Source organism: Notamacropus eugenii, chromosome 1 (assembly GCF_028372415.1).
Source record: "Notamacropus eugenii isolate mMacEug1 chromosome 1, mMacEug1.pri_v2, whole genome shotgun sequence".
NCBI lineage: Eukaryota > Metazoa > Chordata > Mammalia > Diprotodontia > Macropodidae > Notamacropus > Notamacropus eugenii.
Window position 1 is genome coordinate 278861988 of NC_092872.1, and position 21092 is coordinate 278883079.

General features: G+C 46.1%; 1 protein-coding gene across 3 annotated transcripts in view; it reads right to left on the reverse strand.

Moving 5' to 3' along the window:
* The window catches only part of LOC140517570 (uncharacterized), a 108887-nt gene that overhangs the window by 14184 nt on the left and 73611 nt on the right, over nucleotides 1–21092 (reverse strand). For all 3 annotated transcript variants that reach the window (XM_072628938.1, XM_072628939.1, XM_072628940.1), the window contains one exon: nucleotides 16870–16978. In XM_072628938.1, the coding sequence (XP_072485039.1) occupies nucleotides 16872–16978 (107 nt within the window). In that variant the 3' untranslated portion in view covers nucleotides 16870–16871. The remainder of the gene's footprint in view (nucleotides 1–16869; nucleotides 16979–21092) is intronic.

A 21092-nucleotide genomic window follows, 5' to 3' on the forward strand; every position in this document is an offset into this window, starting at 1 on the left:
CCCCAGTTTTGTACTCTACAAAATGAGGGAAGAGATCAGACACGGAAGGGTGGTTCCTGCTCTGGAGCCACACTCCTATCTTGCCTTTCTCAAGCTCACCTGCCCCAAATGTAAAATGAAGAGGCCAGACCAAATGACCAGATGCTTTGCTTTTGCACTGGCTATGACTGGCTGCCATCCTTTGAGACTCAGCCTCAAACCCACCATTTGTGGGGGGCCTTTCCCATGCCCGACCCCCACTGTCCTCCAGTTACCTTCTCCTTACATTGTATGTAACCTGTATGTAACATGTTTTTTCACATGTCATCTATAGGCAGCTCAGTGGTCAGTGAGTAGTGTGCTCTCCTTGGAGTCTGGAACACCTGAGTTTGAATTCTGCCTCAGGAACTTACAAGCTAAGCAAGTCACCTAAACATTAGCTGGCCTAGTTTTCTCCATCTGTAAAATGAGACCAGTAAAGGCACACCCCTCCCAGGGCTATTGGACTCTCCAGGAGATAAGAGATGAAGTGTTTTACAAACCTCATATGCACTGCACAACTGTTAGCTATTGTTACAGACCCTGGATAGACACTGAAAGCAGCTAATGACTTGAGTCCAAAATGGCGAATGGGAGCAGTCTAAAAGGAGAAGGAACGGGAAGAATGCAAATAAACACAAATAAGCCAAGAAAAGAGTTCCAGAAAACCAGTGAATGACATCTTCTGTGCCTCCAAGGCTAGCTCCACAGTCGTGACAAAGCCAAGAATGGCCTTAACACATCAGGTGAATCCTTAGGACAGAGATAGTAGAGGACCCCCCCTCTTTGGAGGGGAGAGGCTGGACAGGCACTCATAACTCAGGTATGGACTGGATGCCATGAGACCTGAGTGCAAATCCAGACTCAAGCAGCTACTATTTGTAGGATCCTAGGCAAATCACTTGGTGTCTCTTTGCCTCAGTTTCTTTAACTGTAAAATGAGGAATATAATATCACTTACATCTCAGGATTGTTTTCCCAGGATGAAATGAGATGTGTGTTACATGCTTTGTGAATCTTAAAAGTACTACAGAAATGTTAGTCGTTATATTTATTATTCTGACTATTACTCCACCTCTCAAATTTTGTGACTTGGAGTTACAAGTTAACAAAATGCTTTTCCATACCCAAGAGTGAAAAAGATGCATAAAGTTATTTCTGTGTTTATTTTTGAAGGCAACGAGATAAAATGGATAGAGGTTTGGTGGGGAAGACCTAAGTCTTGGGTTCAGATCCTCCTCTGACAGTTACTAGCTGGGGGGAACACACAAGCAAACTACACAATATTTCTGAGCCTCAGGCACCTCAGACTCTTGCAATCTGCCCTACTGAAGATAGTCTCAAATGGGACCCTTCCACATCAAGGAAATCACTGAACTGAAGTCGGGGTCAACAGACACTGGTCTCTTGAATAAGTCCCCTCGCCCCATACTACCTCAGTGTTATCACCTGTAAATTGGGGCTAAGAATACCCCCAGACCCTTCCTCCCAAGTCCAAATGAGAACATGTATGTAAAGCACCAAGAAAATGCTGATGGTTCTCTCTCCTTTAAGAAAGCTGCAAGCCAGTCTTCAGTCCTCCTCATTGTTCATGATAAAAGCAAAAGGCTTTTAAAACATCAAAGTTTTAAAAGATAAACACAAATCGGCTATTTATATTTCAACTGCAAAAAGTCCAACAACAACAACCTTGCAGGGCAGGGGGAGGAAATGAACTATTTATTTACTCAAAGAATGATTCCAGAGGAACACAGTGACCAGAACAAGACATGTGAATGGCTGGTAATATTCTCCAAGGCTGATTATTAAACACAAGGAGTCCATCGAGGACCTCTGGGCATCACTAAGACTCACAGGAAGCTGCAGAGAATAGCCTGAGCTGCCGAGGTCTGGGAGCCAGCTGCCCACATCAAGAAAATAACAGCCCTGTTCAAGCAGGCGGCCACCCATCCAAGCAGGTAGCCTGAACAGGCAGCCATCCATCCAAGCAGGGAGCAGCTCCTCCCAAGGACTGGTCATCTCTCTGTAAATTCCACCCACAGAGATGAAGGTAACATAGCAGCCAGCAGAGCACACACTTCTTTCTAGAGCCCTTGGGAGTTTACACACAGTCACTCCTGTGAGCCCCACAAACGCTCTACCCTGGGAGGAGGAACATCGCAAACAATGCCCGGAGTAAGAGTCATGGGCACCCAGAACACTCAAGGGCCAGACCTAGGGCAGAAAGCACCTCGGACATCATCTGGGGCAGACGTTGTAAAACTCTTCGGTCTCAGAAATGAATCCTTTACACTCATAAAAATTACTGAAGATCTCAAAAGTGTTTGTTTATGAGGGTTATATCCAGAGGCATGTTGGCAAATATTAACAATCGGCTCTCCAGGAAAAGAACCGTATTTCAATACACTCAAGTTTCAACAGCATTATTATTATTATTTTCTCCACCGCTTAAGTCTAGGTAATCAACTAAACAATAAATGAATTCTTATTTGTAGCATTTGCTGATTTCCAAGGTGCAAACATTCATGATGAACATTTTACGATCAGCTCTTGGGAGTTGATTTGAGCTGGTTCTAGCATGCCCCTGGTTTTACTACATAAGAAACTAAAAGTTCTTAAAATTATTATGAAAAGAGATTTGACCTCACAGACACCCTAAAAGGGTCTTGACTAAGTGGTAGAGCCGAGATTCAAACCCAGATCTACAGATTCCAAAGTTGGCGCTCTTTGCCTTGCTCCCAAAGTCAAACCAGTGAGGTGAGAAGGTAGGGGTCAACCCTATGGAATGACGTCCTGTCCACCACCCTTCTTGATAGGAGGAGCACAAGGAGAGACAGCAAGTCCTCTCCAGTTCCCTCAGATGGGCAGAGATTGGCCAAATATTAAAGGCACAATCAACAACCAGTTCAAGCAGGAGTCAAGAAGGAGAATTGATGGAGAAAACCATGCTGCCCCACGTCTTGGCTAGTGGGGGGGACATCATACCACGCAGAGTTTGGGGAAGAGAGAGACAACGGGAGAAGAAGGGGCTCACGCCGGCAAAGAAAGCAGCAGCCAGACCAGGGAAGGCCACAGGCCCACAAGTTTGTATTCTGTCTTAAAGCTCTCTGGGCCTCAGTTTTGTCATCTGTAAAATGGGAGGGTTGGACTATGCTTTCCCTAGTATGTATGTATGATTCTGTGAACATTCCCCAAGCCAGTGTTTCTCAGATTATATTGCAAGGAGCCCTGAAATCCCCCAAGCTTGTTTGCTCATTTATTTTAAATCAGCTTTATGGTGTTTGTTAACAGGCATCCAAAATAATAATTTTGGAGGATTTTAATACCACAATTCTACTAAAGTTTTGCTTAAACTGAAGAGATCTCCCCCAGTGGCAAGAGATCTCTGGGAGGGGGTGTTTTCCTGTCATTTCCCCAATAAAAATAGTCCCTTCTATTATAACTGGAAAACAGTTGGCACACAAATAAAAAAGGCTTTAGTCACTGTGTGGAGCTGGGAGTGGACAAGAGACTCAATTCAGAGAGATTAATCAGGAGACTAGCCCAGTCAAGGCATGAGCAGAGCCTGAACCTGGACGATGGTGGTCCTATAAGTGGGGAAAAAGCAGTTATGTCTAGCCCTCTTGAAGGCTGCCATGATGAGGAACTCAACAGTGACTCCTTTTAAAGACTCCCACAAGAACTCAAGACAAACATTTCTTCAGCATATCCTAGGTCCCAGGGACCAGGCTAAGTGCTCAGGTTACTAAGAAAGGCCAAAAACAAAAACAAATCCGCAAAGAAACACCAAATAACTTACATTCCATAAATATGGATTTTCTATTTGGAGGAAGCTAGGTGGTAAAGATAGAAGGCAAATGATCATGTTGACTTTAGGAGGAACTGAGCTGGATTCCTGCCTCAAATATGACTGTGTGATACTAGGCAGCTTTCTGACTCAGTCTGCCGAGATGTAAAATGGGGATAATAATAGCTGCTTTTACACAGGGCTATTTTGAGGATCAAAGGAGAAAACATCTGAAAAATACTATTTAAGTCTATAAAAATGACAGCTATTATTTTTTCATTTATCTGTTCAATCACCATTTATTAATAATATAATATTTATAACAATATGATATTTATTAGTAATACAAAAAACATAAATTTATTAAATGCCACTGTGAGTCATTCCAGCAAGTTGGGAGAGTTCACTGTCAGAAAGCTGACCACCCGGCTCACACAGAGGGGTGTGTGTGGGGCTGTCTGCCAGGTTCTGTGCAAGACCCTCAGGAAACAAAGAGTCAATAAAAACAGTCCCTGCTTCAGGGAATTTCCATTATAACTGGAAAAGAGTTTGGAGACAAATAAAATAGACAATTTTATCACTGGCACGTGAATCACTCGTTAAGGTTTACAATGCTCTTTATATGGACATGTCATTTTATTCTTCTAACACCCATGGGAGATAGGTGCTAATATGATCCCCATTTAACAGGTGGGGAAACTGGGGCAGATAAAAGTTGGGGGCTCACATAGTTAAGTCTGACCATGCTGTCCACTGAACTATTAAGGAACTCCAGGGCAAGGTCAGGGGAGGAGGAGGGACAGGGGACAAAAGAGTAATGACCTCATGGAGGAAGCAGAGGAAATGCAGAGATCTGAGGGAAACAAAGAATGCTGGGAGCCAAAAAGGAGAAAGTATAGATGGGCACAGAGGACGGCCTGAGGACATTGAGTCTCAAGAAGGCAGCAGGCCAGTTGGCTGTTCAGTTTGTAGAATTACAAGGGGAGCTAATCAGAAATAACTGGTGGTGAGGGGGACACAGCACTGGGGCCCAGAGTCAGGAAGACCCAAGTTCAAATCCAGTCTCTGACACTTGCTGGCTGTGTAACCCTGGGCAAGTCACTTCCCCTCTGTCTACCTCAGTTTCCTCAACTGTGAAATGGGGGTCATGATAGCCCCTCCCTCCCAGGGTTGTTGTGAGGATCAAATGAGGTCATATGTGTAAAAAAAGTGCTTCGCACAGTGCTGGGCACCTAATAGGGGCTTAATCAATGCTTACTCCTTTCCCCCTTCCCCTCCGGAATCAGCCTGAAAAGGCACACTGGAGCCAGGTCATGGTGGTATCTAAATGCCAAACAGAGAAGTTACATTTGAGAAGATTAGCCAACAAGTCAAACACTCTAAGTCAAGTCAATTAGCATTTATTAAGCACCTACTGTGTACCAGGCCCAAGCAACGGGAGACAAAGAAAGGCAAGCCTGGCCCTGCCCTCAAGGGCAGACAATATGGGAACAACTCTGAACAAGCCAAACCCAGGACAGACTGGAGATCATAACCCAGGATTCCCCGCAGGCCCAACATGCCCCTGATGCCCCTCTGCTTCCCAACTTCATCTCATCCAACTCTGATGTTCAGAGTCGCACTCCTCCCTCCCCCTTCAAGGCTAGTAGCATCTAAAATACCCCTCAGGAAGCTTCCTGACCCTCGGGCCTCATCCAGCCACCACACTCGCCCACCCACCCAATTAAGTCAAACACCAAGGAATTCATTCCCATTCACCCAAGATGAATTATTTCTAGCCTGTGACAAAGGGTTCGTCTGGAAGTCAATCCAAATTAGAATTAATACCCCAAATCACACTAGCAAACCAGGGTCACAAAGCTGAAGTCCAGACAAAAAGGGACCCTTGCACCCCTCACCTCACAAGCTCAGTCTCATCCGTGAGCTGGAGCACTGGGTGCTGGGGGGCACAGAGCAACTTGCTGATTTCTGAAGTCAGTGGGCCCTTTCAGCCCCCAAAGAAACCTGCCCCTTCAAATGCTCTGCCCAAGCCTTCTGGCCTCCCTCCTCCCCAGCAGCTTATTTTCACATTCCAAAGTCCTAAACCAAATAAAAAGAAAGTTATCTGTGCCCAGAAAACAAAAGGGTCTGATAATCTTATCTAGCCGTTCCTAAAATGCCCTTTTCTGTACTCAGACACCAGCCTCCAGACAGGCTGGGCTAGGTCTGTGTCAATGGGGCCGCCCAGACAGAAGGCACTGAGATAACTCACCAGCTCTCCTATGATCTTCTGATAATCGTTTTATTAGCTGTAACCACAAACATCTCCACCATCGCCTCCATTCTCAAGATTACTAACCAGAAAACTAAAACAAGTTTCATAAAATGCTCAAAAAATGAGGCCTTCTCCCCAAAGAGAGATGTGAGAAACCTCCCCCCCCAGGATGGGGGTGGGGCTGTAGTGGCCACAGTGAGTGGAAGGGCAGGTGGGAAGGTGGGCAGATCATGGGCAAAACGCAGAGAATCTGAGAGAGAAGAAAAAGTTGGTAGGGATGAGGGGTAGGGGGAAACAGAGAGAGAGCCTGGAGAAAGACCAACACTTGGGGGCTGGGAGAATCAGCCAGGTAAATGTCCAAGGAGCCACTGTACAAGAGGAGAACCAGAAGCCAAAGCTGGGTATCCGGAGATGCGTGAGATCAGGAGTGTTCCCCAGCAGCAGAGAGGTGAAAGACAATGAGGCTACAAAGAGCCCCTTGGGGTCAGCAGTCAGGAGAGGCTGATGAACTTGAGGATGGGGTCTTCAGAGAGCTCAAATCACAAGCTTCATGGTAAAGGTAGAAAAGCAGAGATGGTGAAGGCACCCAGGAAATGGCTCCTTCTAGGAGGCTGTCAAGGAAAAGGAAGAAATATAGAAAAGACTGGTTTGAGGGGATGGCAAGGTGAAGGGAAGACGCATTTATGGGCAGAACAGAACAAGTCAATGGGAGGAGCCAGGGAGAGACCCAACAGTACTGGGAGCTCAGAGAGCCAGAATCCTTAATCAGAGAAGCCAGCAACAGGACAGAAGAACCAGTGCTCGTGAAGGGTAAAGATGGAAAACAGGGCAGGAAGTTGTGCTCCCACAGAAGACATGGCATGTGCTAGGCACTGCTCTGGTCTTTCCCCCTAAGTTATTCCTTCTTCCATTATCTCCTCACCCCAACTCACTGCTGACCACTGCAAGAATCATCGTTCTGGCTCAGGAGAACGTAAGCAGGTCAAGGGCAGGGCTGGTTTCATTTTAGCCTTTGAGTCTGTGCGGCTCAGAGTAGGCAGGTGACAATGTCTATGGAACCGACTGGTCATCGGATCACAGTGAGCCTCTGTTAAAAATCTTCAGTGGCTCCCTTCTGTTGAAGAGTCCATTTCCTGGCATTCAAGGCCCTTTACCAGTGGGTATCAGTCTCTTTTTCAGCCTGATCTCACCCTAGTCTCCTGGTCCAGTCTTGGCTTTCTCTCTATTGGAATCTCAGCCATCCCTGCCTCCTGACTTCAGGACCGGCTAAAGGGGAGGCTCGTGCAGACAAGAAGATCCAATGCCCTATGTGTGCCAAGAGATGCTGATTACAGCAGCAGCAAAGGACTCAGCTTTCCAGAGGCCGTTTCTGACCCCCAAAGAAGAAAAGCTCCCCTGAGAGACGGTGACCCAGCAAACATGGGTCTCTAAGTAGCCACCCCAGAGTATTTCCTGGGACAATGAGGGGAAGGAATGGGATGAGAATCAGCTTTCATTAAGCTCCCACTATGTGCTAATTACTTTACAAATATAATCTCATCCAATCCTCACAGCCAACCTGGGGGTTAGGTACTATTATCCCCATTTTATACTTGAGGAAAACAGAGGATGATAGAGACCAAGTAATAAAAATAATTATGATGATGATCATCCCAATGATAATAAGAGCTAACATTTGTATAGCACAAACTCTGTGCCACACACTGCGCTAAGCACTTTGAAATGATTTCATTTCCTCTTCAAAACAACCCTGGGGGAGAAGTGCTATCATTATCCTCTAGACAGATGAGGAAACTGAGGCAAACAGGGTTAGATGACTGGCCCAGGGTCACCTAGTTAGCGTCTGAGGCAGGATTCACTCAGGTCTTCCTGACTCCAGGCCTAGCTCGCTTATCCATCACATGGGGAGCTAACGGACTTACCTTTCTGGTGACCTCGAATACTCTTCCTACACAGCTGTCTCTTCGCTTCCCTGACCTTGGATCCCATCGTCTGCAGGGGGCTCTGGTGGGGCCAAAGAATCTTCTTTGGGCTCAGTCTAGATCTTATATGTAAATAGTTACTGCCTTGTCACTCTATTTAGAATGCATGTGAGCACTTAGAAAGCCACGCTGGGTGCTGGGCCTCTCTGTATGTCCCTACGCATCCCATAGTGCCTGGGGCATCACTATCTCCAGTACTTAGAGTGTTTTTTGACAGTGAAAGGTGGAGACAGGCCTCAATGGCCTCTAAGCTACTCAGAATACAGGCCTAAGGGCATCACCCCAAAACCCAAGGAGCAAAAGTCAGGGAGGGATTAGAGTCCACTGGAGAGCACACTGACCCTGAGGCCTAGGTTCAGATTCCAGCTTGGCAACTTTCTCCCTGTGTAGCCTCAGCCTGTCTGTTCCCCTCAAGCCTCATTTCTCTCCTCTACTAATTGAGGGTACTGGTATTGGGGGAATCACACAGGACCTCTCCACCTCAAGTCATCTGGGCCCAAGTCCCAAAGACCAGGAGCAGGTACTCTTTGAAGGGCCAGACCAAGCAAAGCCCTTTAGGGTACCTGAGGTGGCACGGGGAGGTGCCGTTCCGACGAACACTTTTGGTGATTCCTGGGCCTATCATTCCCTGGGCAAAATGAAGGAAAGTCATTGGATACAGAGGAGACAAAGGAGAATGAGGAAATCAATATCAGTCGTAGCTTCAAAGATGATCTCAAAGTTGCTTTAAAGAGTAGGCAGAATCAACCAGCAAAGGACAGGAGTAAAATTCTGTAACTGTTCTTGATCAGTCCTCCACAATGCATAACGTAGAGTACACCTTTCTTTTCAGAGGCTGCACCAAGTTCTCTGGTCCATGGTGATCCGATTTTCTGTTGCGCTATGGTTAGGCCTCCCATGTCCAGGCTCTCTCTCCTCCCCCACAAACAATCAAGCCACCACTTTGGACGATGGCTCCAACAGTTGAGAAAGGATGTCTCTGCACCAGTAGAGAGTCAGCAAGCACACCGGGAATCAGACCAGTGGGGACTCACATATGCATGGATCTTGATCCCAAATCAGCCATGAAACATAATGGAAGTCAGAAAATCCGGGTTCAAATACTCATTCAACCTGGATGACCTTAGTCAAGTTCATATCCCTCTCTGGGCCTCACATGGGTCTGGATGATATCAGAGTCCCTTCCGTAAGTCCTTCACGTTAGAACAGAAACACTGAGGGGGGTAGGAGGGGTAATGCTTCATCCTTTACACTTAAATCTACAGTACTCACCACAGTGTCTCACACCCAGATCCCTGGGACTCCTTCCTCAGGAGTCTGTCAGTCAGCAGCATGGCATCCCACCTCCATGTCAGAAAAGCTGGAGTCCAAAGATGGTTCTTCTCTCCCTGGGCCCTAAATCCAGCCGTCTTGCTTCAGGCTTTGAACCTCTTCAATGATTCTAAGTTGGGTCCTTTGACAGTGATTCTGCGGAGAGTTTATTCTTGGAAATCCGCCTGAAGCTGAAACTTAAAGTCTCAGGGAAAAAAAAATCAAGAATTTCTGAGGCAGCTTTGAACTAGGTTTAAAAAAAAAAAGAGAGCCAACTCATTTATGTAAAAATGATAGAACTCACTATTTGAAAAGAAAAATTAAGTTCCTTGGAAAAAACCTACAAATTCATTTTTTAAAAATAAATACCAACTAAAAATGCAATCTTAGTCAACTACTGGTCTAAGCTAGCAGCAGCATCACTGACACAGACCTTTATGGCATAAAAGCATCTCTTGAGTCGTCTCTGGTTTCTCAGCTTTCATTCTTTCCCTTCTCCAATCCATCCACTGCAAGTTAATAGCCCAAAGGCCATGTCACTCTCCTGTTCACAGTCTTCACTGGCTCCCTATCACCTTGAGCATGAAATACAGTCCAGTCTGGCATCCTTCTAGTTACTCCACCATCTGGCTCGTTTTGCTGTTCAATCACTTTTAGTCATGTCTACCTTTTTGTGACCCCATTTGGGGTGTTCGTGGCAAAGATGCTGGAGTGTTGCCATTTCCTTCTCCAGCCTATTTTACTGATGAGGAAACTGAAGCAAACAGGGTAAAGTGAGTTTGCCCATAATCACACAGCTAGGAAGTATCTGAGGGTGGATTTGAACTCAGGAAGAGGAGTCCCATGCCTGTATGTGTTCCCTTCTCATCTTGGCCCTCTTAGAATCTAAGTACAGTATGATCCCAGGTGCTGGGCTCTCTCCCTCTGTCTTTCCTTCTCCGTTTCTACACCGAATCTCCCCGGTGAAATATAAGCTCCTTGAGGACAAGAACCTTTTTTTTTTAACTTTGTATCTCCAGCACTTGGCACATAGAAATTGCTTAATATATGCTCGCTAAATTGAAGTGCGTTTGATTAGAGCCCTATGACCCAGCCCAATCACTGGACCACAACATTCTCCACATCTACCATTTTCCTTTCCACATCTTTTGTCCGCACTGGAACATGTTCCAACTCCGAACTTCACAGTCCAAGACACCCAGGGAGTAGCAAAGTTAGGACCAGAACCCAGGTCCCATGACTCCCCATCTGTCTCCAAACAGGGCTTCACAAATTTCCTTCCAACCCAAGTCAGTCCCAAAATTCAGCGATGGAATATTTAGCTTTCAAGAAAAAGAAGGGGAGAGGGAGTGGGGAGAAGTCAGTCTGTTACTTTGGAGCAGAATCCCAACCTTGAGGTGAGGCTCTAATTAAAGTCACAAAGGTTGGCCAGCAAGTCTCCAAGGATCCTTTGGAAGGAGCTCGACTCCATTGGGCATCCATTGAGCTGAGCCAACTCCCTTCCCTCCTCTCTGACCTTAGGAACAGGGGTGGTGTTGAATGGAGGAGCTCAAGGGTCAATGGCCCCATCTGGGGATGAAGATATAATTTTTAAGGAATTTTTTAAGGGATTGTGAGAGGAAAAACTCCAACTCATGTGAGCAGGAAAAAGGAAACACACTTTGGGGTTTGGGAGAAAAATATAACAAAAATACTTGGCAAGAAGATCTGGTGACCTGGAGCGCAGACCCCGTCACACCCTAAGTTAAAAGAGGCTTTTGTGGGTTGTCTTGGGAACCTTCCACTTTTTCTAACATTGTTTCAAGCAGAAAACACATTCCAAGTTCCAAAGGCCTGACACAGGACCTTCTGGCCTCTGGGTATTGGCGCCCTTGTTTACGTGGGACTTCACAGGACTCAGCACCTCCCAACAGTCCTAGGTCATTCAAGGAGAGGGGAAAGAAAAGGGGCATAGAAGCTGGAGAAGAGAAGACTTAGGGTGATGTGAGAGTGGTTTTCAAGTATCCAGCATATGACTAGAGACTCCAGATTGTTCTGCTGAACCCCAGAGGGCAGAACAAGGACTAACCTGCAAACATTACAGAGACCAGTTTAGCCTGATGTGCTAACAGCCACAGCCACAGCCATGCCAAGGGAAAGGGCAGCCTCTCTCAGAAAACAGCAGAGCCCACACATTGAAGGCCTTCGAGATCCTCATTACCTTGGCAGGCCAGACCAACAGGTGGTTCCATGACCTTAGGACCCATAATATGAGAGGAAATCACTTCTCTGGCGCCGTAAGCCAGGACATCGGCCAACCTGAAGCAAGAGAACCAAACCCAAGTCTCCCACACACCCACCACCAGAGGCAGAGGAGCAGAGCTGGAAAGAAGTAACACAGGTGTGATGCAGGTGGATTTACTTGAGACCCAGCTGCCTCTTCAGGCAAGAAGCAAACAAAAAGTCTGGGGGGAGAGCCCCAGAGGTCAGGGGTCCTTCCTGGCACATGGGGCTACTTTCACTGCCCAAATGACAGTCTGGGGTGCGGCAGCCTGAGGGTATTTGTATTTTTTAAATTACAATCCTTAACCTTCAGGTATAGAGTGGTTCATTTCATTGACAATCCATGAGCGTTTATTAAGCTCCTATTGTGTGCCAGGCTCTCAGCTAAGTGCTGAGGATGCAAAGAAAGGCCAAAAACAGTGCCTGCCCTCAAGGAGCTTACAACTTAAAGCAGGAGACAACAAGAAAACAAGTTCTAGGTGGAATAAACAGGAAATAACTAAAAGAGAGAAAGTACTAGTTGAAGAAAGGGGAAAAAAGGCTTCCTTCAGAAGGTATGGTTTCAGTTGGGACTTGAAGGAAGCTGGAAAAGCCCCAAGTTGGAGCACTGCAGGCACGGAGGATGGACAGAAAAATGTCTTGTTCTTGGAACAGCAAGGATGTCAGTGTGCCCAGACTGAAGAGTGAGGGGCATAGGAAGTGGTACAAGGGGTAAGAAGGCTGGAAAGTAGGCAGCACTAGGTTATGAAGGGCCGTAGACAGCCTCTGCACTGCCCAGCTGTGCCCAGAACACAGATGGAGCTTAAGAAATGTCCACAGATCACCCCGTGCCCTTGCACATCTTTTCTTCTGAGTCATGCATTCCTCCAGGGCAGTCTTTGGGCAGTCCAGCCCTTGTTTTGAGCCACTGTTTGCTCATGCCCACTGGGAGCTGCTATGCTGCCCTCTGGGTGACCCTGAACTTTGGGTCTTTGGAGTCCATGGAATTCCAAGACTCGCAGTATCACTGAAAGAATGCTGATACTAAAAAGGCTTTGTTTGGGGAAGAAGTGTGGGATCATTGGGAGCTGGGCACAATTTCCCAAAGGATATCCAGCTCACTCACCCGTCCTCTTAATCTTTGAAGACACTTAACTGTAAATCCCCCCCTCCTCTTGGTGCCCTTCCATGGAGGAAATTCTAAATCTAACTACATTGCCCTATCCTCTCTGCTGACCTCCAATCTGGCATCTCTAAAGGCCTTTCAGACATCTCAAGCTGGCAATCCAGCAGACATATCCACAAGGGAACAATCTTATCTTTCCCCATAAATCATCCTCCTAATTATGGTCAAGGGAACCACCATCATTCCAGTTACCCCAACTCTGACCTACAGGTCATTCTGAACTCCTTGCTCTCCCTCATGCCTCCAATCCAAACAGTTCTCAATGTCTGTTGGTTTCACCCTTGCAGCCTTCTGCCCCAACACCACCACTGCACTAGTGTAGAACCTCACCACCTCACTCCTGGGTCACTGCAATAGCTGCTGGCTGGTCGGCCCACCTCAGGCCCTGCCCGCTTCAGTCCATCCTCCATTCAGTCACCACAGTGACTTTCTTAAGGCACAGGTCCTACCATGTCACCCCCTACTCAGTCAACTCCAACAGCTCCATCTCTTCCCTAGGATCAAACACAAAATTCTCTCACATTCTATTCAATATATTCCGTACAATCAACACTACTAAGCATCTACTATGTACCAAGCACAGTGCTGGGCACCAGTAACTCAAAGACCAAAGGGAGACTCTTATCTCAAGCGCCCAGGGCCTGGCACAAAGGAGGTGCTTAATAAATGCTTATTGAATAATCGTCAGAATAAGCAACAGACAATCTATGTGCTCTTCAGGGGGCCTCACAAAGTCAAGGGAAGTAGAGGGAAGCCCCCTAGTACATTGGGAGAAGTGGGGCAAGAGTCACAAGGGACAGACATCTTAAGATCACAGATCTGAGGTCATCAGAGACGTACCTTCAAAGAAAAAACAAAATGTGCTTCACTTAACCTCAAAAAATGGTGTACAGGGAGAACATCCTACCCAGGAGGGGTAAGGATTCCTAAGAAAAAGGGTGCCCTCTCTGCCTGCTAAAAGCATCTGGAGTCATTTGGTTCATAAAACAGAAAACTGCTTTAAGAAATAATATATCTCTGAAATCAATACCAAGGCAGCCAAAACATGCTTTGTCCTATTTGCTGATTCATAGCTCTATCATTAGAGGAGAAAAAATCCAAAAAAGGAGAGTTTAACTGACAGGACAATCCTGGCCTGAACTACAAATAATAACAAGAGGTCATCCTGACCCAGATGCTATGGGGGAATGAAGATGTCAAGAAAAGTGAAGGATTCAAAGGAAACTAGAAACTGGCAAAGAGCCAGGAACTCTGGGATGGGAAAAGCCTGAAAATCAGCCAGCCATTCAACTCATCTCCAGTCTAAGGAGAGGAAACAGCCCAGGAAACCCTGCAGGGAGGAACCCAAGAGTAATGCCGGTGGAAACAACACTGATGGTCTCCTGCCTTGCTAACCTCACCTGTGGCGTCTGAGACTCCAACACACACAAAGGAGGAGAGAAAAACCCCATCAGAAAAGGTCTGGTGGGTGTGCAGATTGACACAACTGACTCCTCTGCCTTCATAAGCCCTGACTGACTTCAGCAAACATATATGAAGACTCAGTAAGATGTTGAGCTGTCAATGGATAGATGGGTGGGTGGATGGTTGGAGAGAGAAAGATGGACAGACAGTGCAATTACCTCAGGCCAGGCACTCCACAAAGCACTGGGAATATTTGTTGTTCAGTCATCTTCAGTCGTGTCTGACTTGTGACCCCACTTGGCATTTTCTTGGCAGAGATACTAGAGTGGGTTGCCATTTCCTTCTCCAGAACATTTTACACATAAGTAAACTGAGGCAAACATGGTGAAATGACTTGCCCAGGGTCATATGGTTCATAAGTGTCTGAGACTAGATTGGAAGATAAGTCTTCCTGATTCCAGGCCTGGCACTTTAGCTTCTGTGCCATCTCGCTGTCACAGGGAATACAAACACAAGTAAAAACCATCACTGCCCTCAATGAACTTCCATCCCAGTGGGGAAAGACCACACATAAAAGGGAGCTAAAAAAGCAGGGGAGAGGAGGTAAAAGGGCATGTGCTGGCTGGTCCAGCCCTCAAGGAAGAGGCTTGATTGAGCTCTCAGGTGCTAGCTTGGGTCCAACCAAGATGCAGCCAAAATGCCAAACCTGAACAGAATTCACCCAAAGCCAGTGGATCAAAGAGAGAGATGAGGAACCATCCCGATCAGGAAACCATGCAAAGTTAAGGAATGGGGGGCTGCCTCCCCACTAAATACCTTCTCTTTTCTAACTTAGTATAGCATCTTCCCCATCATTATCACATCTCATCTGAAATCCTGCCATTCAAAGATTCACTCCTAAGCTTTATAAAGCAGTCCTTGCTTTAAAATACAAATATCCCAGGCCAAACTGTCAGTCATTCATACTCTAGTACGAATGAGTTTGATCTGCTTACTTTCCTCCCTTTAATTCACTTGGCTGAGGATATCAGTCCAGACTTAACAGGTCTATATAAGTCTGAGGTGCTAGATATGCAGGCGACAGAACACAATCCCAAAGTCAGAAAAATCTGAGTTTGAATTTTGCCTCTGGTACATACTAGCTAGGTAACCTTGGGCAAGCTGCTTCATCTCTCAGTGTCCCAGAATAGTTGCCAATGAAAATGAATAGGAGGCATTTTCTATACCAGCAAAGTTACAAGTCTGGACACTCCAAAAACCCAAATTCTGGGTCTAACACTGCTCCAACACCTTCTCAAGAGAAGTGACCCAGGGAAAGAACAGCCCACATAGCTTCCAGCTTTGAGGGGCAGGGGAGAGACAAGTTGGCAGAGTCACTTGCTCCAGGTCCCATGATAAGACAAATGGTTCTGTGGGTGGCCCTGCGAGGGCTAAGCTCAAATGCTACCCTGACCCCCAAAGAAAGAGACTGAGAGCCTTGTGAAAGTGGGCAGGAGGGTCATTTTGAAGAGGGCACACATCTGCTGTCAGGAGAAAGGACAATTTGTAAAGCTTCTGGGAAAGGAAATCTGCCAAGCCAAGGACTGCAAGTGTCCAGCCTCCTCTTTGGGGCTCAAAGGGAAAGGAAAGGTCACTACCCTCACTTGAACACACAATCCCCACCCTGACTTCCTCTGGCACTTAGCAGCAAGAAACATCAACAGAACATAGAAAGGGCAGGGGAAAACGAAACTGGACCAGATTTGGTCAAATTAAAGAAAAGGTTTATCACTTTAGAAGGTGAATCACAGAGGAAGGAAGAAGGGATACCCCCACCCCCACCTCCAAGGTCCAAGCCCGAAAGTACAAGAGCTGAAATAGGGCGGGGGGGGGGGTGAAGGAGGGAGGAAGAGCTTAAAAGCACAAATTTTTCAAACAGGAGTGACTATATTGTGTGGATTTTTTTCTTTTATTCAAACTGCTATCTATTAGTAAATTTAATTTAAAAATTTACTAATTAACATAAATATCAAAGGCGTCATGGTACAGTAGACAAAGCATTGGGTTTGGAGTAAGAGGACCCAAGTTTAAATCCTGTCTCTCTCACTACCTGTGCAACCCTGAGAAATGTTTTAATGTCTCTGGGTTTCCAGTGCCTGGAACACAGCAGGTGCTTTGCAAATGGTCACCGATGGACTGATTGATTTCCTCCCCTGTGAGAGGGTGGACGAGACAGCTTTTGAGAAACCACAGGTGGTGCTGCAGGATCTGAATTCAAATCCTGTCTCAGAAAATTATCAACTTTGTAACCCTGGGGACTTTCAACTCAGTTTCCTCATTAGTAGAACCAGGGGGCTGGACATGATAACCTCTAAGGGCACTTTCAGCTCTACAATCTTCTTACAGATTACCTATACATCTCTGTAATGCAAAATTCCCCACCCAAAATGCCTTCTTCTGCCGCACGCCCCCTTCTGCAAAAAAAGGAGGGAGACTAATTTTCTGACTCTTCTCCAGGACCAAGTTCACAGAGATCCCAAAGCATTCAGTTTCATTTTCTGGTTGTTTACATTGTTACAATCACCACGTATATTTTCCCTGGGTCGCCTTCTAGGACTCTGCATCTGTTCAGTCTTCTCAGCTTCTCTGGATTCTTGATTTACCATGCCCTAGGGGCAAAGCTCTTGCTCAGGCTCTTTGGACTTACCTTTATCTTCTGCTGTTCAGTCCAACTAAGGCCTCATGGATTCCTGGAGGTGACTGTGAGTCATCAAAAGCTTCCCAGTGAAGAGTAAGCCAGGGAAAGTGCTGCCAATCTGGAAAGAAATAGAAGAGAGCCCAAATGAGGGGCTGCACTGACTGGACAGGGGGCAAGGGCTGTCCTTGGCATCTTTTTGTATCTCTAGAGCCTAGCACAGTGCCTGGCACATAGATGCTGATTGATGGACTGAATTAAATGAGGACCAGCCTATGGATAGTGACAACAACATTTGTCTGAGCTCACATTTTTACAATGATTTAGGAGATGCAAAAGCTTGACCTGCATAATCCTATTTGAAGTGTCATTACCTTTATTTTGTAGAGCAAGAAACTAAGGCTCAGAGGCCTGCCCGCAGAAACATAGTTAGCAATAACAGCCACTGACACCTCTGACAGGGAAAAAGATATGGTTAAGGTTTGCAAAACACTTCACATTGGTTATCTCATTCAATTCTCACAACAACCTTGTGAAAGAGGTTCTATTATACCCACTTTTCAGATAAGGAAACTGAGACTCAGGAAGATTAGGCTCTTAAATTTAAAGCTAGAAGGACGTTAAAGGTCATTTAGTACGACCCTTTCATTTTGCAGTTGAGGAAACTGAGGCCTTATCCAGAGTCACACAGCGAGGAAGTGTCTGAAGTCAGAATTGAGCTCATGAAGATGAGTCTTCCTGACTCCAGACCTAGCTCCATCCACTGCACCAAATAGCTGCCCTTCTCCCTAAATACTCATTCAAAACTCAGAAAGAAAAGGCTTGGCTTGGGGCTTCTGGTCCGAACCTGGGATGTCTTCAGTATCAGGAGCTCTCAGCATGGAAACTCTCTCCTCTGATGCAGACAGACAATTCTTCTACTAGTGCTAGTTTTAGAGAAGGGAAAAGTGACTTGTAGGGTCATGTAACTGGTGAGTGTTAAGAGACAAGATTTGAACCCAGGCCTTGAGACTCTAAGGCTGCTTCTCTAGGGCTGATGACACACCCTATTTCAAATGCCCACTTTTAGACTTTTAGAAAACAACATCCCCAAACCAAACCTCCCAGGTGAGACACTCAGTTCACTCTTCCAGGGAAGTACCCTCTCCCCCTTTCTCCAGTATTTTCAGGCAGTTAAGAAACTCCTACAATAGCGGCTTGGTTTGTTGTGATTATTTTTAAATGAACAAGCTGCCGTGTTCTTAGCAATGACCAACCACCACAGCTGGAATCAAAGGGAGCTTGACACGGAAACTCCCTCAGACAGAGGCACCATGAGGAAAAAAAACTGGAGAGACAGCTGGATCTGGAGTCAGGGAGACCTCATGCTTCCTAGTTGGGTGACACTGGCCAAGTCTCAACTGGCATTTCAGTTTTCTCATTTGTAAAATGGGGATAATAAATACTCCAATGCCTGCTCCAGAGAATGAATGTGAGACCCACTCAGATGAGAACATAAGCGCTTTGCAAAAGTGTCGGAATGTCAGTTACTATTATCATTAGCACTATATAAAATAATTATGAGGGGAAGCTAGATGGCCTGGTGGATAGAACACCAGTCCTGAAGTCAGGAGGACCTGAGTTTAAATTCAGTCTCAGACACTTACTAGCTGGGTGACCTTGGGCAAGTCACCTAAACCCGGATGCCTAAAATAAATAAACAGATTAATTGATTGGTTGATCAATTAACTAAATAAATAACTATGTCACTTAATATGTCAACAACACAATCATCCAAGAGAGAAGGCAGCATCAGGAGGAACAAAGAAATTGGAGTCAGATGACCCGGATTTAAATCCGGCTGTATTCTACCTATGTGATACTGAGCGAATCACTGAAGTACTCCCAGTCTCAGTTTTTTCATCCGTAAAATGAGAGGCTGGTAGCAAATCAAGAAAGATGCCAAAAGATGACGATGTTGGGTTGTGGACAGCCAGGCATGTGAATGCTTTGTTGAAGGAATGACATTCGCAACTCCCACCCTTCTGGACGAAGTGTGGAATAATACAAAGGCGGTGATAAAATGTCCATACCCTCAGACCCAGAGACTGGCACACAAATACTTCAGAGAAGACCAAAAGAAAGAAAGGTCCCCCATACACCAAAATACTGATAGCAGCACTTTCTGAGGTAGTATAATGACAGCGTCATCACCCCCGGTTCATCATGCAGAGAGTTGGGGGAAGAGGGGCCGCAAGACCACAAGGAAAAAGATGAAATTTTACCAAAATGCCCGAGCCCAAACACCAGCATCCTTCCCCTTCTGAGAGCTCACTAGCAGGATGCTTCTCCCACATCCTCTCATCATCTCCACTTCCAGAAGGCTCGGATGTCTTCAAGACTCAGCTCAAGCACCCCCTTCAGCAGGAGGCCTGAATGCGGGTGGGGGCCTTCCCCTCCTCCCTGGTCCCCCCTCAGGTTCCACTGTATTGCAATCTCATCATTATTATTGACAATATATATATACATACATATATATATGTATGTATATATATATATATATATATATACGTTGTCTGCTCCAAGAGAATGTAAGCACCATGTGGGAGAGGACAGTGTCATTTTTGCATATAACCCAGTCAGGCAGGAGATTAATAAATGCTCACTGATTGATCAATAACGATAAAGAGCCTCCAGCAAAAAGAGAGGCCTAACGAATGGAGCAGAATACAAGCTTCTGTAGGGCAGGGATTTTTCCTTTCTGTCTTCCTTGGGCTGCCAGCTTCAGAGACCTCCCCACCTCTCTGTGTTACTCAAAGGGTCCCAGACTTTCAGCCCATTCTTAAAAGGAAGGCTCTGCTTTTAACCCTTAATGTACAGGGAAGAATGTGGAGGTGGAAGTTTTGCTTGGAAAGGCAGAAAATAAATGTTTATTCATTGAAAACAAAATGTTTAAAGGTATTTTTTTTAAAGCCCACCCTAACATATCTGGCAAGCGCATAAACACAATATAGAAGAAACCATCGGAAAGGTCCCAGGAGGAAGTAGCACAATGCAAGTGATTGTCAGAAACAGTGCAAGCAGGAAAGGAGGAGGGGGACGTGGGAGGACAAGGGCGGATGGAATGCCAAGGACTTGTCCCACTTCCCTTTACGGGGCCAAGGGTCATGCTGGGTGAATGGCTCCCTTTCAGTCATGGCTTTGGGGGAACAGTTTGTAGGTGACTCATCTACCAACCACTAACATTGTTCAACTTCTTAAGAACATTTCCAGTACTCCAAGAATTTTTTTCAAGTGTCATTTTTAAAAAGTGCTGTACTAACTAACGGAGAAGGGCTGACTATAGTCCTATTTACAGACTTGTTATCAACTCAGGAAGCATTTCAGAGGTGCCATGGAGATCCTGGGAGTAGAGTTCAAATCTAGCCTCAGACCCTTCCTAGTTATGGGACCTAGCTGAGTAAGCCACTTAACCTCTGCTATCTCAGTTTTCTCCGACTATAAAATGGGGATCAAACCATCACCTACCTCCCAGGGTTGCCATAAGGATCAAGTGAGATCTATCTGTAACTCGTTTAGCACAGGGCTCAGCATGCAGTAAGCATATAATAAATGCTTGTTTCCTTCCTTTGCCTAGTCATTAGTTTATCTGTACGTCGTCCACCATATCTTAGGGTCACTTGTTCCCATCAGTAAATGATCAGGTGCTTGCGTTACAAGTGGCCCCTTTGGTATCCTCCGCTGGAGAGCAGGGATTTCAATGGCACACACTTTCCTACTGACCCCTGAGCAATGATCATTGGTCCAGTCTCCCAGCTGCTCTGCCCTTCAGGCCCTGGGCATCTCGTCAAGATGGACATTACTGTCTGGACTACACAGACACAACAAGGTTACTCCCCTACACCCCCCCTCAAAAGCCAGGTCACCTCCATCCTCAGCTCCCAGTTTCTCAGACCTCAAGAATGTCACCATTCTAAGGGGAAATGGAATCAGACACCCATGTCTGTCTGAGGAAGGTATCAAGACTGAGTCAGACCTCTGAGGACATGTGACCACTCAGCCTCGGACTCAAAGTCCCTCAGAGCAGAAGGACACTGTGGTCTTGCACACAGAGAAGCCTCCCACAAGGATCCGGTAAACAATGGGGATCAGAGGACAAAGGCTGTACCCAACACTGAGCAGCAGTAGGTGGGCACAGACAGGGCAGGAAATACTATGGGAAATCCAGCCATGTCCACCCCCTGGAGCTGTAAGAA